Source organism: Lampetra fluviatilis, chromosome 63, assembly GCF_964198595.1.
Source record: "Lampetra fluviatilis chromosome 63, kcLamFluv1.1, whole genome shotgun sequence".
Taxonomy (NCBI): domain Eukaryota; kingdom Metazoa; phylum Chordata; class Hyperoartia; order Petromyzontiformes; family Petromyzontidae; genus Lampetra; species Lampetra fluviatilis.
Window position 1 is genome coordinate 1,865,671 of NC_136337.1, and position 16,096 is coordinate 1,881,766.

At 60.2% G+C, this 16,096-nt stretch overlaps 1 protein-coding gene across 1 annotated transcript in view; it reads right to left on the reverse strand.

The window, feature by feature from the left end:
* LOC144951643 (exocyst complex component 2-like) overlaps positions 1-6,735 on the reverse strand; it is a 104,450-nt gene extending 97,715 nt beyond the window's left edge. Inside the window, exons 1-3 of the mRNA XM_078881934.1 lie at positions 6,660-6,735; positions 4,156-4,332; positions 1-28 (exon numbers count right to left, since the gene is read on the reverse strand). The exon at positions 1-28 is cut by the window's left edge and continues 53 nt beyond it. Coding sequence (XP_078738060.1) covers positions 1-28; positions 4,156-4,332; positions 6,660-6,735 — 281 coding nt within the window. The remainder of the gene's footprint in view (positions 29-4,155; positions 4,333-6,659) is intronic.
* Positions 6,736-16,096: the final 9,361 nt, after the last annotated feature.

Below are 16,096 nucleotides of genomic sequence, written 5' to 3' on the forward strand. Positions count from 1 at the left end.
CCCTCCTCCTCCAGTCGCTGGTGAATCGCTGCAAGAGACAAAGACAAAAGATCCCAACCCCCAGGGATAGCCTTCACAGACCCGCTGGGGCAAGTGCAGCTAGCGAGCGGCACCTACGAAGGCCGGCCACCGTTGCACGCGAGGGGGTGGGGTGGCCAGCACCACGCCCGGCCGCCTTTGTCTCCCCAGTGGCGATGTTCACAACACACAGTACTCATTTACGGCTGAGTCGACCTAGGGGAGGCCCGGGACCGGTTCAGACAACCGTCACTGGCGTTGGCGGCCGTGAGCAGGAATCGAACTCGGGTCGCCGGGTTCGTAGCGCGCTAACCGCTGCACCACCGCTCCCCTACACACACGTCGACCGAACAGACAATTGGTGCTCGAAAGAAACGCAATATTACGCTCGTCAGATCTACCAACACGCATTCTCACACCTGCCGGCCCAATCATCTTGACACGGCCATTATAAAACCTCCCCCGAGAATGATTGCGACACATTCAGCTCATGAATCTCGGACCTCAGCGTCTCTGGCTCAGAGTGTGTGACACGGACATCATGAACCCCCTGGGAGAGAGACACCCAGACCCAGGGCCTCAGTGTCTCTGGCTCAGAGTGTGTGACACGGTCATCATGAACCCCCTGGGAGAGAGACACCCAGACCCAGGGCCTCAGTGTCTGTGGCTCAGAGTGTGTGACACGGTCATCATGAACCCCCTGAGAGAGAGACACCCAGACCCAGGACCTCAGTGTCTCTGGCTCAGAGTGTGTGACACGGTCATCATGAACCCCCTGGGAGAGAGACACCCAGACCCAGGGCCTCAGTGTCTCTAACTCAGAGTGTGTGACACGGTCATCATGAACCCCCTGGGAGAGAGACACCCAGACCCAGGGCCTCAGTGTCTCTGGCTCAGAGTGTGTGACACGGTCATCATGAACCCCCTGGGAGAGAGACACCCAGACCCAGGGCCTCAGTGTCTGTGGCTCAGAGTGTGTGACACGGTCATCATGAACCCCCTGGGAGAGAGACACCCAGACCCAGGGCCTCAGTGTCTCTGGCTCAGAGTGTGTGACACGGTCATCATGAACCCCCTGGGAGAGAGACACCCAGACCCAGGGCCTCAGTGTCTCTGGCTCAGAGTGTGTGACACGGTCATCATGAACCCCCTGGGAGAGAGACACCCAGACCCAGGGCCTCAGTGTCTCTGGCTCAGAGTGTGTGACACGGTCATCATGAACCTCCTGGGAGAGAGACACCCAGACCCAGGGCCTCAGTGTCTCTGGCTCAGAGTGTGTGACACGGACATCATGAACCCCCTGGGAGAGAGACACCCAGACCCACCGCGCAAACCCGAGACGTGGATCCTAGCAAGTCTCCGACCCGGCCATTACAATGCTCCAGGGAGGATGTCATTAGCATTAAAATTGCTCCATTTCCCCGTCATTAATAATAATAATAATAATCAGCGGGCGACCGCTTTCCAACGGGGGCTTGTGGGCGGCCCCTCTGGACGCACCCCGCACGTACCGGGGAATCCGTGTCTTGTCTTTGTCTGCGTCTGTGTGCGAGCGTGTGGACATGTGAAAGTGAGAGCGAGCGAGGGAGGGAGAGCGAGCGAGTGACAGTGAACGAGTGAAAGCGAGCGAGTGAGAGCAATTGAGAGTGAGCGAGTGAGAGCGAGCGAGAGTGAGCGAGCGAGAGTGAGCGAGCGAGAGTGAGCGAGCGAGAGTGAGCGAGCGTGTGGACATGTGAAAGTGAGAGCGAGCGAGTGACAGTGAACGAGTGAAAGCGAGCGAGTGAGAGCAATTGAGAGTGAGCGAGTGAGAGCGAGCGAGAGTGAGCGAGCGAGAGTGAGCGAGCGAGAGTGGGCGAGCGAGAGTGAGCGAGCGAGAGTGAGTGAGCGAGAGTGAGCGAGCGAGAGTGGGCGAGCGAGAGTGAGCGAGCGAGAGTGAGTGAGCGAGAGTGAGCGAGCGAGAGTGAGCGAGCGAGAGTGGGCGAGCGAGCGGGTGTCAGTGTGCGAGAGTGAGCGAGTGTGAGTGAGTGAGTGAGCGAGAATGAGCGAGTGTGAGTGAGCGAGTAAGTGAGAGGGTGAGCGAGTAAGCGAGAGAGTGAGCGAGTGTGAGTGAGTGAGCGAGTGTGAGTCAGCAAGTGAGCGAGTGTGAGTGATCGTGTGAATGTGAGCGTGGGTTAGCGAGTGAGTGAGCGAGTGTAAGTGAGCGAGTGAGCGAGTGTAAGTGAGCGAGTGAGCGAGTGTGAGTGAGCGAGTATAAACGAGCATGAGTGAGTAAGTGAGCGAGTGAGCGAGTCTGAGTGAGCGTGTGAATGTGAGCGTGAGTGAGCGAGTGAGTGAGTGTGAGTGAGCGAGTGAGCGAGTGTGAGTGAGTAAGTGAGCGAGTGAGTGAGTGTGAGTGAGCGAGTATAAACGAGCGTGAGTGAGTAAGTGAGCGAGTGAGCGAGTGTGAGTGAGCGTGAGTAAGTGAGTGAGTGTGTGAATGTGAGAGTGAGCGTGAATGAGCCAGTGAGAGGGCGAGTGTGAGTGAGCGTGAGTAAGTGAGTGAGTGAGTGTGTGAATGTGAGAGTGAGCGTGAATGAGCCAGTGAGAGGGCGAGTGTGAGTGAGCGAGTGTCAGAGTGAGCGAGTGTGAGCGAGTGAAAGCGAACAAGTGAGAGTGAGCGAGTAAGAGTGAGAGTGTGAGTGAATGTGAGTGTGAGAGTGAGCGAGTGAGCGTGTGAGCGAGCGAGTGTTTATGTAAGCGAGCGAGCGTGAGAGTGAGCGAGCGAGTGTGAGTGAGTGAGCGAGTGAGCAAGCGAGTGTGAGTGTGAGCGAGTGTGAGCGAGCGAGCGTGTGAGCGAGCGAGTGTTTATGTAAGCGAGCGAGTGTGAGTGAGCGAGCGAGTGCGTGAGCGAGTGTGAGAGTGAGTGCGCGAGTGAGCAAGCGAGTGTGAGTGTGAGCGAGTGTGAGCGTGAGCGAGCGAGCGTGTGAGCGAGCGAGTGTTTATGTAAGCGAGCGAGTGTGAGCGTGAGCGAGCGAGCGTGAGAGTGAGTGAGCGAGTGTGAGAGTGAGTGAGCGAGTGAGCAAGCGAGTGCGAGTGTGAGCGAGTGTGAGCGCGTGCGGAGTTCGTATTCTCTCCCTGCTCTGCGTGGGTTTTCTCCGACTTTTCCGGTTCCCTCCCAAAGTAAAAACCAAAACCCCACCACACAATGTCACCGACATCGAGTCAAAACGACGCGGAAATTGACTCAATACGAGACCAAGGCCTTCACAGACTGTGGGGCGAGTGCTGTTAGTAGCGAGCGGCAGCAGCGCCTATGAAGGCTGCCGGCACCGTGGCACACGAGGGGGCGGGTGGCCAGCACCACGCCCGGCCGCCTTTGTCTCCCCAGCAGCGATGTTTACTACGCACCGTACCGGGTACTCGTTTTGAGGCTGAGTCGACCTAGGGGAGGAGGCCCAGGGGCACCGCTTCCGATAATCGCCACGACCGCTGCTGTCGGTGGCCGTGAGCGCGAATCGAACTCGGGGGTCCGATGCCGTGTGCGTAGCGCTTCTCGGCGCGCTAACCGCGGCGCCACCGCTCGACCCTCGTGGGGACGAGACGGCGAGGACTTCTCAGCTGAATAAGCGCACCGCCGATCGCTGCGATTGGCTACGTACAGTGGTAGGCGCTTGCTGTGTGACAGGATGGTGCTGGCTGTGTGACAGGCTGGTGCTGGCTGTGTGACAGGCTGGTGCTGGCTGTGTGACAGGCTGGTGCTGTCTGTGTGACAGGCTGGTGCTGGCTGTGTGACAGGCTGGTGCTGGCTGTGTGACAGGCTGGTGCTGTCTGTGTGACAGGCTGGTGCTGGCTGTGTGACAGGCTGGTGCTGGCTGTGTGACAGGCTGGTGCTGGCTGTGTGACAGGCTGGTGCTGGCTGTGTGACAGGCTGGTGCTGTCTGTGTGACAGGCTGGTGCTGGCTGTGTGACAGGCTGGTGCTGGCTGTGTGACAGGCTGGTGCTGGCTGTGTGACAGGCTGGTGCTGGCTGTGTGACAGGCTGGTGCTGGCTGTGTGACAGGCTGGTGCTGGCTGTGTGACAGGCTGGTGCTGGCTGTGTGACAGGCTGGTGCTGGCTGTCACCGGCTGTCACCGGCTGTGTGGCACATGGCCGGCTCACCTGACAGGGCATCCTGGGCCTCGAAGAACGTGCTGAGTCCCCCCTTGACGCAGGAGAGGCCTCCCTCGTCTTTCCTGGCGGCCTGCTTGCGCAGGTTCTGCACGCCCACCCGCAGGTTCTCAAAGCTGCGGGCAGCCGAGAAGGCAAAGACAAAGGTCAACCACCACCGTGTAGCCTCTGGGGCAAGTGCAGTTAGTAGCGAGCGGCAGCAGCGGCGATGACGCGCACGGAGGGGGAGGCGGCCGGCACCACGCCCGGCCGCCTTCGTCTCTCCACCATTGTGGATGTTGACTACGCATCGCAATGGGTAACTCATTTGAGGCCGAGTCGACCTAGGGGAGGGCCCAGGACCAGTTGTGATAATCGCCGGTGTTGGCCGTGAACGGGAATCACACTCGGGTCACCCGGTGCAGGCAGCAGCCACCCGGCCATCACGGAGCGCACCCAAGTGACTCGTCGTCAGCATCGTCACGGGAAAACGTACAGCAGCCAAACAACTCTGAGCGCGTCACGTTGATTTTAAATGTGCAGGGAAAACCACGGGGAGAGAGGCGCAGACTCCAAATACACAGCAGCAGGCGTCGGGGTCGTGGATCGAACCCACGACCTCCTGCGCACCAGGCGAGGTAGTTAACATCTCCTAGCCACCGTGATGATGATGAGAGAGAGAGACACGCAAACTCCAAATATACAGCAGCAGGCGTCAGGGTCTGGATCGAACCCACGACCTCCTGCACACCAGGCGAGGTAGTTAACATCTCCTAGCCACCGTGATGATGATGAGAGAGAGAGACACGCAAACTCCAAATATACAGCAGCAGGCGTCAGGGTCTGGATCGAACCCACGACCTCCTGCACACCAGGCGAGGTAGTTAACATCTCCTAGCCACCGTGATGATGATGAGAGAGAGAGACACGCAAACTCCAAATATACAGCAGCAGGCGTCAGGGTCTGGATCGAACCCACGACCTCCTGCACACCAGGCGAGGTAGTTAACATCTCCTAGCCACCGTGGGTAAGTCTCTCCGTGACCATCGGGTTACCGGTTTTCTTTTTTGCGATTCCACGTGTCGCCTCGCACAGAGGAACCCCCCCCGATGGTTTTCGACCGAGCGTCAACAACAACAAGAGTTGACGCTCATCACCGATCTCATCTTTATTGCCGATCGGTCACACAGCCTCGGACGGTCGCACAGCCTCGGACGGTCACACAGTCTCAGACGGTCACACAGCCTCGGTCGGTCACACAGCCTCGGACGGTCACACAGTCTCAGACGGTCGCACAGCCTCGGTCGGTCACACAGCCTCGGACGGTCACACAGCCTCGGACGGTCACACAGTCTCGGACGGTCACACAGCCTCGGACGGTCACACAGTCTCAGACGGTCACACAGTCTCAGACGGTCACACAGCCTCGGACAGTCACACAGCCTCGGACGGTCACACAGTCTCGGACGGTCACACAGTCTCAGACGGTCACACAGCCTCGCTCGGTCACACAGCCTCGGACGGTCACACAGCCTCGGTCGGTCACACAGCCTCGGTCGGTCACACAGCCTCGGTCGGTCACACAGCCTCGGACGGTCACACAGTCTCGGACGGTCACACAGCCTCGGTCGGTCACACAGCCTCGGACGGTCACACAGTCTCAGACGGTCACACAGTCTCAGACGGTCACACAGCCTCGGACAGTCACACAGCCTCGGACGGTCACACAGTCTCGGACGGTCACACAGTCTCAGACGGTCACACAGCCTCGGTCGGTCACACAGCCTCGGACGGTCACACAGTCTCGGACGGTCACACAGCCTCGGTCGGTCACACAGCCTCGGACGGTCACACAGTCTCAGACGGTCACACAGTCTCAGACGGTCACACAGCCTCGGACAGTCACACAGCCTCGGACGGTCACACAGTCTCGGACGGTCACACAGTCTCAGACGGTCACACAGCCTCGCTCGGTCACACAGCCTCGGACGGTCACACAGTCTCAGACGGTCGCACAGCCTCGGACGGTCACACAGCCTCGGTCGGTCACACAGCCTCGGTCGGTCACACAGCCTCGGACGGTCGCACAGCCTCGGACGGTCGCACAGCCTCGGACGGTCACACAGCCTCGGTTGGTCACACAGCCTCGGTCGGTCACACAGCCTCGGACAGTCACACAGCCTCGGACGGTCACACAGCCTCGGTTGGTCACACAGCCTCGGTCGGTCACACAGCCTCGGTTGGTCACACAGCCTCGGTCGGTCACACAGCCTCGGTCGGTCACACAGCCTCGGTTGGTCACACAGTCTCAGACGGTCACACAGCCTCGGACGGTCACACAGCCTCGGACGGTCGCACAGCCTCGGACGGTCACACAGTCTCAGACGGTCACACAGCCTCGGTCGGTCACACAGTCTCGGACGGTCACACAGCCTCAGACGGTCAAACAGCCTCGGTCGGTCACACAGTCTCGGACGGTCACACAGCGCCCAACAGAGATGGAGTCAAGTCCGACCGCAGTAACCGCACGGCTCGCTCTTGTTGGCTGCCATGCGAGACAAACACGCCACCGCCCGCAGCCGCAGTTTCATCTCGGGTGAAGCCGATTGGTCAATGCCAGAGACGCTGCGGCCTTCAGTATGGGCCTTCTGCGTGGGCCTTCTGCATGGGCCTTCTGCATGGGCCTCGCCTCGCCGACAATCTCCCAGACCGGGGAACAACGGCGGCAAAAACGCGAAACAGGATCACAGCGTCGGTAGCCCGGGTCGAGTAGTTACCCATCCCTGCGGGACACCTGTTCTGCCGGTAACATTGGTAACAGGCGGGGTCACGTGGCAATTTCGGGACGATCAGAGCCGCCGCTCAAGAGGGGGGGGGGGCTAAGCCATAGCCCCCCCCCCCCCCCCCGTACCCGCACACCCAACACCCCCTCAGCCAATCAGCGACGTCCCCAATTGGTGAGCCACCAGATGACCTCGGCTGGCCTTCTGTGTCTTCAGCGTTCACTCTTTTTGTGCAAGTGGGGTGGTGGGGGGGGGGCGGCGAGGGGGTTGTGGGTGAAAACCTCTCCCGCTCTCACTGGCGCACACTCGCACAGGTATTTATTTGGGGTTTAGGACTCAATGGTTTCAGCGCGACTCACACACACACAAGCCAACGCGGCGAGAGGCTATTCCGGGGCTGGCGGCCGGTTCCCGTGGGAACGGATTAGAGACGTGAAGCCTCGAGGAGGAGGAGGAGAGACTAGCGGCCTGCGCAGGCCCACGACCCGCTGCCCAGCGGCGGCGGGGGCCGCTCTCCGGCAGGGCGCCAACACACACAACACACGCAACACACGCAACACACGCAACACACACAACACACACACAACACACACGCAACACACACAACACACGCAACACGCGCAACACGCACAACACACACAACACACACAACACACACAACACACACAACACACACAACACACACACACCACATACAACACACACAACACACACAACACACACAACACACACGCAACACACACAACACACACACACCACACACAACACACACAACACACACAACACACACAACACACACGCAACACACACAACACGCACAACACACACAACACACACAACACACACAACACACACAACACACACAACACACACACACAGCAGCAGTAGCAGCAGTAGCAGCCTCTTGGCGGCGCTGCCGGGGAGAGCGGCAGCCTGTGGCACGCCAGGGGTGGTGGGGCCAGCACCACCCTCTAGCGTGGTGGTGAGCGTGGTGGTGAGCGTGGTGGTGAGCGTGGTGGTGAGCGTGGGGGTGAGCGTGGTGGTGAGCGTGGTGGTGAGCGTGGTGGTGAGCGTGGTGGTGAGCGTGGTGGTGAGCGTGGTGGTGAGCGTGGTGGTGAGCGTGGTGGTGAGCGTGGTGGTGAGTGTGGTGGTGAGCGTGGTGGTGAGCGTGGTGGTGAGCGTGGTGGTGAGTGTGGTGGTGAGTGTGGTGGTGAGCGTGGTGGTGAGCGTGGTGGTGAGCGTGGTGGTGAGCGTGGTGGTGAGCGTGGTGGTGAGTGTGGTGGTGAGTGTGGTGGTGAGCGTGGTGGTGAGTGTGGGGGTGAGCGTGGTGGTGAGCGTGGTGGTGAGCGTGGTGGTGAGCGTGGTGGTGAGCGTGGTGGTGAGTGTGGTGGTGAGTGTGGTGGTGAGCGTGGTGGTGAGTGTGGGGGTGAGCGTGGTGGTGAGCGTGGTGGTGAGTGTGGTGGTGAGTGTAGTGGTGAGTGTGGTGGTGAGTGTGATGGTGAGTGTGGTGGTGAGCGTGGTGGTGAGCGTGGTGGTGAGTGTGGGGGTGAGCGTGGTGGTGAGCGTGGTGGTGAGTGTGGTGGTGAGTGTGGTGGTGAGCGTGGTGGTGAGTGTGGTGGTGAGCGTGGTGGTGAGCGTGGTGGTGAGTGTAGTGGTGAGCGTGGTGGTGAGTGTGGTGGTGAGCGTGGTGGTGAGCGTAGTGGTGAGCGTGCTGGTGAGCGTGGTGGTGAGCGTGGTGGTGAGCGTGGTGGTGAGCGTGGTGGTGAGCGTGGGGGTGAGCGTGGGGGTGAGCGTGGTGGTGAGTGTAGGGGTGAGTGTGGTGGTGAGCGTGGTGGTGAGCGTGGTGGTGAGCGTGGTGGTGAGCGTGGGGGTGAGCGTGGGGGTGAGCGTGGGGGTGAGTGTAGGGGTGAGTGTAGGGGTGAGTGTAGTGGTGAGTGTGGGGGTGAGTGTGGTGGTGAGTGTGGTGGTGAGCGTGGTGGTGAGTGTGGTGGTGAGTGTGGGGGTGAGTGTGGTGGTGAGTGTAGGGTGAGTGTGGTGAGTGTGGTGGTGAGTGTGGGGGTGAGTGTGGGGGTGAGTGTGGTGGTGAGTGTGGGGGTGAGCATGGTGGTGAGTGTGGTGGTGAGTGTGGTGGTGAGCGTGGTGGTGAGTGTAGGGGTGAGTGTAGGGGTGAGTGTAGGGGTGAGTGTAGGGGTGAGTGTAGGGGTGAGTGTGGGGGTGAGTGTGGTGGTGAGTGTGGGGGTGAGTGTGGGGGTGAGTGTGGGGGTGAGTGTGGGGGTGAGTGTGGTCAGTGTAGTGGTGAGTGTAGGGGTGAGTGTGGGGGTGAGTGTAGGGGTGAGTGTAGGAGTGAGTGTGGGGGTGAGTGTAGGGGTGAGTGTAGGGGTGAGTGTAGGGGTGAGTGTGGGGGTGAGTGTGGGGGTGAGTGTAGGGGTGAGTGTAGGGGTGAGTGTGGGGGTGAGTGTAGGGGTGAGTGTAGTGGTGAGTGTAGGGGTGAGTGTGGTGGTGAGTGTAGGGGTGAGTGTGGGGGTGAGTGTAGGGGTGAGTGTGGGGGTGAGTGTGGGGGTGAGTGTAGGGGTGAGTGTAGGGGTGAGTGTAGGGGTGAGTGTAGGGGTGAGTGTGGTGGTGAGTGTGGGGGTGAGTGTGGTGGTGAGCGTGGTGGTGAGTGTGGGGGTGAGCGTGGTGGTGAGCGTGGTGGTGAGTGTGGTGGTGAGTGTAGTGGTGAGTGTGGTGGTGAGTGTGATGGTGAGCGTGGTGGTGAGCGTGGTGGTGAGTGTAGTGGTGAGTGTGGTGGTGAGCGTGGTGGTGAGTTTAGTGGTGAGCGTGGTGGTGAGCGTGGTGGTGAGTGTGGGGGTGAGCGTGGTGGTGAGCGTGGTGGTGAGTGTGGTGGTGAGTGTGGTGGTGAGCGTGGTGGTGAGTGTGGTGGTGAGCGTGGTGGTGAGCGTGGTGGTGAGTGTAGTGGTGAGCGTGGTGGTGAGTGTGGTGGTGAGCGTGGTGGTGAGCGTAGTGGTGAGCGTGCTGGTGAGCGTGGTGGTGAGCGTGGTGGTGAGTGTGGTGGTGAGCGTGGTGGTGAGCGTGGTGGTGAGCGTGGGGGTGAGCGTGGGGGTGAGCGTGGTGGTGAGTGTAGGGGTGAGTGTGGTGGTGAGCGTGGTGGTGAGCGTGGTGGTGAGCGTGGTGGTGAGCGTGGGGGTGAGCGTGGGGGTGAGCGTGGGGGTGAGTGTAGGGGTGAGTGTAGGGGTGAGTGTAGGGGTGAGTGTAGTGGTGAGTGTGGGGGTGAGTGTGGTGGTGAGTGTGGTGGTGAGCGTGGTGGTGAGTGTGGGGGTGAGTGTGGTGGTGAGTGTGGGGGTGAGTGTGGTGGTGAGTGTAGGGTGAGTGTGGTGAGTGTGGTGGTGAGTGTGGGGGTGAGTGTGGGGGTGAGTGTGGTGGTGAGTGTGGGGGTGAGCATGGTGGTGAGTGTGGTGGTGAGTGTGGTGGTGAGCGTGGTGGTGAGTGTAGGGGTGAGTGTAGGGGTGAGTGTAGGGGTGAGTGTAGGGGTGAGTGTAGGGGTGAGTGTGGGGTGAGTGTGGTGGTGAGTGTGGGGGTGAGTGTGGGGGTGAGTGTGGGGGTGAGTGTGGGGGTGAGTGTGGTCAGTGTAGTGGTGAGTGTAGGGGTGAGTGTGGGGGTGAGTGTAGGGGGTGAGTGTAGGAGTGAGTGTGGGGGTGAGTGTAGGGGTGAGTGTAGGGGTGAGTGTGGGGTGAGTGTGGGGTGAGTGTGGGGGTGAGTGTGGGGTGAGTGTAGGGGGTGAGTGTAGGGGTGAGTGTGGGGTGAGTGTAGGGGTGAGTGTAGTGGTGAGTGTAGGGGTGAGTGTGGTGGTGAGTGTAGGGGTGAGTGTGGGGGTGAGTGTAGGGGTGAGTGTGGGGGTGAGTGTGGGGTGAGTGTAGGGGTGAGTGTAGGGGTGAGTGTAGGGGTGAGTGTGGGGGTGAGTGTGGGGGTGAGTGTGGGGGTGAGTGTGGTGGTGAGTGTGGGGGTGAGTGTAGGGGTGAGTGTAGGGGTGAGTGTGGGGGTGAGTGTGGGGGTGAGTGTGGGGTGAGTGTGGGGGTGAGTGTAGGGGTGAGTGTGGGGGTGAGTGTGGGGGTGAGTGTAGGGGTGAGTGTAGGGGTGAGTGTGGGGGTGAGTGTGGGGTGAGTGTAGGGGTGAGTGTAGGGGTGAGTGTAGGGGTGAGTGTGGGGGTGAGTGTAGGGGTGAGTATGGTGGTGAGTGTGGGGGTGAGTGTAGGGGTGAGTGTAGGGGTGAGTGTAGGGGTGAGTGTAGGGGTGAGTGTAGTGGTGAGTGTAGGGGTGAGTGTGGTGGTGAGTGTAGGGGTGAGTGTAGGGGTGAGTGTAGGGGTGAGTGTAGGGGTGAGTGTAGGGTGAGTGTGGTGGTGAGTGTGGTGGTGAGTGTAGGGGTGAGTGTAGGGGTGAGTGTAGGGGTGAGTGTAGGGGTGAGTGTAGGGGTGAGTGTAGGGGTGAGTGTGGGGTGAGTGTGGTGAGTGTAGGGGTGAGTGTAGGGGTGAGTGTAGGGGTGAGTGTGGTGGTGAGTGTGGTGGTGAGTGTAGGGGTGAGTGTGGTGAGTGTGGGGGTGAGTGTGGTGGTGAGTGTAGGGGTGAGTGTGGTGAGTGTAGGGGTGAGTGTGGTGGTGAGTGTAGGGGTGAGTGTAGGGGTGAGTGTTGGGTGAGTGTGGGGGTGAGTGTAGGGGTGAGTGTGGGGGTGAGTGTGGGGGTGAGTGTAGGGGTGAGTGTAGGGGTGAGTGTGGGGGTGAGTGTAGGGGTGAGTGTAGGGGTGAGTGTGGTGAGTGTGGGGGTGAGTGTGGGGGTGAGTGTAGGGGTGTGTAGGGTGAGTGTGGTGAGTGTAGGGGTGAGTGTAGGGGTGAGTGTGGTGAGTGTGGGGGTGAGTGTGGGGGTGAGTGTAGGGGTGAGTGTAGGGGTGAGTGTGGTGAGTGTGGGGGTGAGTGTAGTGGTGAGTGTGGTGAGTGTGGGGGTGAGTGTAGGGGTGAGTGTGGTGGTGAGTGTAGGGGTGAGTGTAGGGGTGAGTGTGGTGAGTGTAGGGGTGAGTGTGGTGGTGGTGTAGGGGTGAGTGTAGGGGTGAGTGTGGTGAGTGTGGGGGTGAGTGTAGGGGTGAGTGTGGTGGTGAGTGTAGGGGTGAGTGTAGGGGTGAGTGTGGTGAGTGTAGGGGTGAGTGTCGTGGTGAGTGTCGTGGTGAGTGTCGGGGTGAGTGTAGGGGTGAGTGTAGTGGTGAGTGTAGGGGTGAGTGTAGGGGTGAGTGTAGGGGTGAGTGTGGGGGTGAGTGTGGTGAGTGTGGGGGTGAGTGTAGGGGTGAGTGTAGGGGTGAGTGTAGGGTGGTGTGGGTGAGTGTAGGGGTGAGTGTGGGGGTGAGTGTAGGGGTGAGTGTAGGGGTGAGTGTAGGCGTGAGTGTGGGGGTGAGTGTAGGGGTGAGTGTAGGGGTGAGTGTAGGGGTGAGTGTAGGGGTGAGTGTAGGGGTGAGTGTAGGGGTGAGTGTAGGGGTGAGTGTGGGGGTGAGTGTAGGGGTGAGTGTAGGGGTGAGTGTAGGGGTGAGTGTAGGGGTGAGTGTAGGGGTGAGTGTAGGGGTGAGTGTAGGGGTGAGTGTGGTGAGTGTAGTGGTGAGTGTGGGGGTGAGTGTGGGGGTGAGTGTAGGGTGAGTGTAGGGGTGAGTGTGGTGAGTGTAGTGGTGAGTGTGGGGGTGAGTGTAGGGGTGAGTGTAGGGGTGAGTGTGGGGGTGAGTGTAGGGGTGAGTGTGGTGAGTGTAGGGGTGAGTGTAGGGGTGAGTGTGGGGGTGAGTGTAGGGGTGAGTGTAGGGGTGAGTGTAGGGGTGAGTGTAGGGGTGAGTGTAGGGGTGAGTGTAGGGGTGAGTGTGGTGAGTGTGGTGGTGAGTGTGGTGAGTGTAGGGGTGAGTGTAGGGGTGAGTGTGGTGGTGAGTGTAGGGGTGAGTGTAGGGGTGAGTGTAGGGGTGAGTGTAGGGGTGAGTGTAGTGGCGAGTGTGGTGGTGAGTGTAGGGGTGAGTGTAGGGGTGAGTGAGTGTATGGGTGAGTGTATGGGTGAGTGTAGGGGTGAGTGTAGGGGTGAGTGTGGGGTGAGTGTAGGGGTGAGTGTAGGGGTGAGTGTAGGGGTGAGTGTAGTGGTGAGTGTGGGGGTGAGTGTGGGGGTGAGTGTGGGGGTGAGTGTGGGGTGAGTGTAGGGGTGAGTGTGGTGGTGAGTGTGGTGGTGAGTGTGGTGGTGAGTGTGGTGGTGAGTGTAGGGGTGAGTGTAGGGGTGAGTGTAGGGGTGAGTGTAGGGGTGAGTGTAGGGGTGAGTGTGGTGGTGAGTGTGGTGGTGAGTGTAGGGGTGAGTGTAGGGGTGAGTGTGGTGGTGAGTGTAGGGGTGAGTGTAGGGGTGAGTGTAGGGGTGAGTGTTGGGGTGAGTGTAGTGGCGAGTGTGGTGGTAAGTGTGGTGGTGAGTGTGGTGGTGAGTGTAGGGGTGAGTGTAGGGGTGAGTGTAGGGGTGAGTGTGGGGGTGAGTGTAGTGGTGAGTGTGGTGAGTGTGGGGGTGAGTGTAGGGGTGAGTGTGGTGGTGAGTGTAGGGGTGAGTGTAGGGGTGAGTGTGGTGAGTGTAGGGGTGAGTGTGGTGGTGAGTGTAGGGGTGAGTGTAGGGGTGAGTGTAGGGGGTGAGTGTGGTGAGTGTGGGGGTGAGTGTAGGGGTGAGTGTGGTGGTGAGTGTAGGGGTGAGTGTAGGGGTGAGTGTGGTGAGTGTAGGGGTGAGTGTCGTGGTGAGTGTCGTGGTGAGTGTCGGGGTGAGTGTAGGGGTGAGTGTAGGGGTGAGTGTAGGGGTGAGTGTGGTGAATGTAAGGGGTGAGTGTGGGGGTGAGTGTAGGGGTGAGTGTAGGGGTGAGTGTAGGGGTGAGTGTAGGGGTGAGCGTGGTGGTGAGTGTAGGGTGAGTGTGGTGGTGAGTGTAGGGGTGAGTGTAGGGGTGAGTGTAGGGGTGAGTGTAGGGGTGAGTGTAGGGGTGAGTGTAGGGGTGAGTGTGGGGGTGAGTGTGGGGTGAGTGTAGGGGTGAGTGTAGGGGTGAGTGTAGGGGTGAGTGTAGGGGTGAGTGTGGTGGTGAGTGTGGTGAGTGTAGGGGTGAGTGTAGGGGTGAGTGTAGGGGTGAGTGTAGGGGTGAGTGTGGTGAGTGTAGGGGTGAGTGTAGGGGTGAGTGTGGGGGGTGAGTGTAGGGGTGAGTGTAGGGGTGAGTGTAGGGGTGAGTGTAGGGGTGAGTGTAGGGGTGAGTGTTGGGGTGAGTGTGGGGGTGAGTGTAGGGGTGAGTGTAGGGGTGAGTGTGGGGGTGAGTGTGGGGGTGAGTGTAGGGGTGAGTGTAGGGGTGAGGTGGGGGTGAGTGTGGGGGTGAGTGTGGGGGTGAGTGTGGAGGTGAGTGTAGGGGTGAGTGTGGGGGTGAGTGTAGGGGTGAGTGTGGTGAGTGTGGTGGTGAGTGTAGGGGTGAGTGTGGTGAGTGTGGTGAGTGTAGGGGGTGAGTGTAGGGGTGAGTGTGGGGGTGAGTGTAGGGGTGAGTGTAGGGGTGAGTGTGGTGAGTGTGGTGGTGAGTGTAGGGGTGAGTGTGGTGAGTGTGGTGAGTGTAGGGGTGAGTGTAGGGGTGAGTGTAGGGGTGAGTGTGGGGGTGAGTGTGGGGGTGAGTGTGGGGGTGAGTGTAGTGGTGAGTGTAGGGGTGAGTGTAGGGGTGAGTGTAGGGGTGAGTGTGGGGGTGAGTGTGGTGAGTGTGGGGGTGAGTGTAGGGGTGAGTGTAGGGGTGAGTGTGGGGGTGAGTGTAGGGGTGAGTGTGGGGGTGAGTGTAGGCGTGAGTGTGGGGTGAGTGTAGGGGTGAGTGTAGGGGTGAGTGTAGGGGTGAGTGTAGGGGTGAGTGTAGGGGTGAGTGTAGGGGTGAGTGTAGGGGTGAGTGTAGGGGTGAGTGTGGGGGTGAGTGTGGGGGTGAGTGTAGGGGTGAGTGTAGGGGTGAGTGTAGGGGTGAGTGTAGGGGTGAGTGTGGTGGTGAGTGTGGTGAGTGTAGGGGTGAGTGTAGGGGTGAGTGTAGGGGTGAGTGTAGGGGTGAGTGTGGTGAGTGTAGGGGTGAGTGTAGGGGTGAGTGTGTGGGTGAGTGTAGGGGTGAGTGTAGGGGTGAGTGTAGGGGTGAGTGTAGGGGTGAGTGTAGGGGTGAGTGTTGGGGTGAGTGTGGGGGTGAGTGTAGGGGTGAGTGTAGGGTGAGTGTAGGGGTGAGTGTGGGGGTGAGTGTAGGGGTGAGTGTAGGGGTGAGTGTGGGGGGTGAGTGTGGGGGTGAGTGTGGGGGTGAGTGTGGAGGTGAGTGTAGGGGTGAGTGTGGGGGTGAGTGTAGGGGTGAGTGTGGTGAGTGTGGTGGTGAGTGTAGGGGTGAGTGTGGTGAGTGTAGGGGTGAGTGTAGGGGTGAGTGTGGGGGTGAGTGTAGGGGTGAGTGTAGGGGTGAGTGTGGTGAGTGTGGTGGTGAGTGTAGGGGTGAGTGTGGTGAGTGTGGTGAGTGTAGGGGTGAGTGTAGGGGTGAGTGTAGGGGTGAGTGTGGGGGTGAGTGTGGGGGTGAGTGTGGGGTGAGTGTAGTGGTGAGTGTAGGGGTGAGTGTAGGGGTGAGTGTAGGGGTGAGTGTGGGGGTGAGTGTGGTGAGTGTGGGGGTGAGTGTAGGGGTGAGTGTAGGGGTGAGTGTTGGGGTGAGTGTAGGGGTGAGTGTGGGGGTGAGTGTAGGGGTGAGTGTAGGGGTGAGTGTAGGCGTGAGTGTGGGGGTGAGTGTAGGGGTGAGTGTAGGGGTGAGTGTAGGGGTGAGTGTAGGGGTGAGTGTAGGGGTGAGTGTAGGGGTGAGTGTAGGGGTGAGTTGTAGGGGTGAGTGTAGGGGGTGAGTGTAGGGGTGAGTGTGGTGAGTGTAGGGTGAGTGTAGGGGTGAGTGTGGGGGTGAGTGTAGGGGTGAGTGTAGGGGTGAGTGTAGGGGTGAGTGTAGGGGTGAGTGTAGGGGTGAGTGTGGGGTGAGTGTGGGGGTGAGTGTAGGGGTGAGTGTAGGGGTGAGTGTAGGGGTGAGTGTGGGGGTGAGTGTAGGGGTGAGTGTAGGGGGTGAGTGTGGGGGTGAGTGTGGAGGTGAGTGTAGGGGTGAGTGTGGGGGTGAGTGTAGGGTGTGAGTGT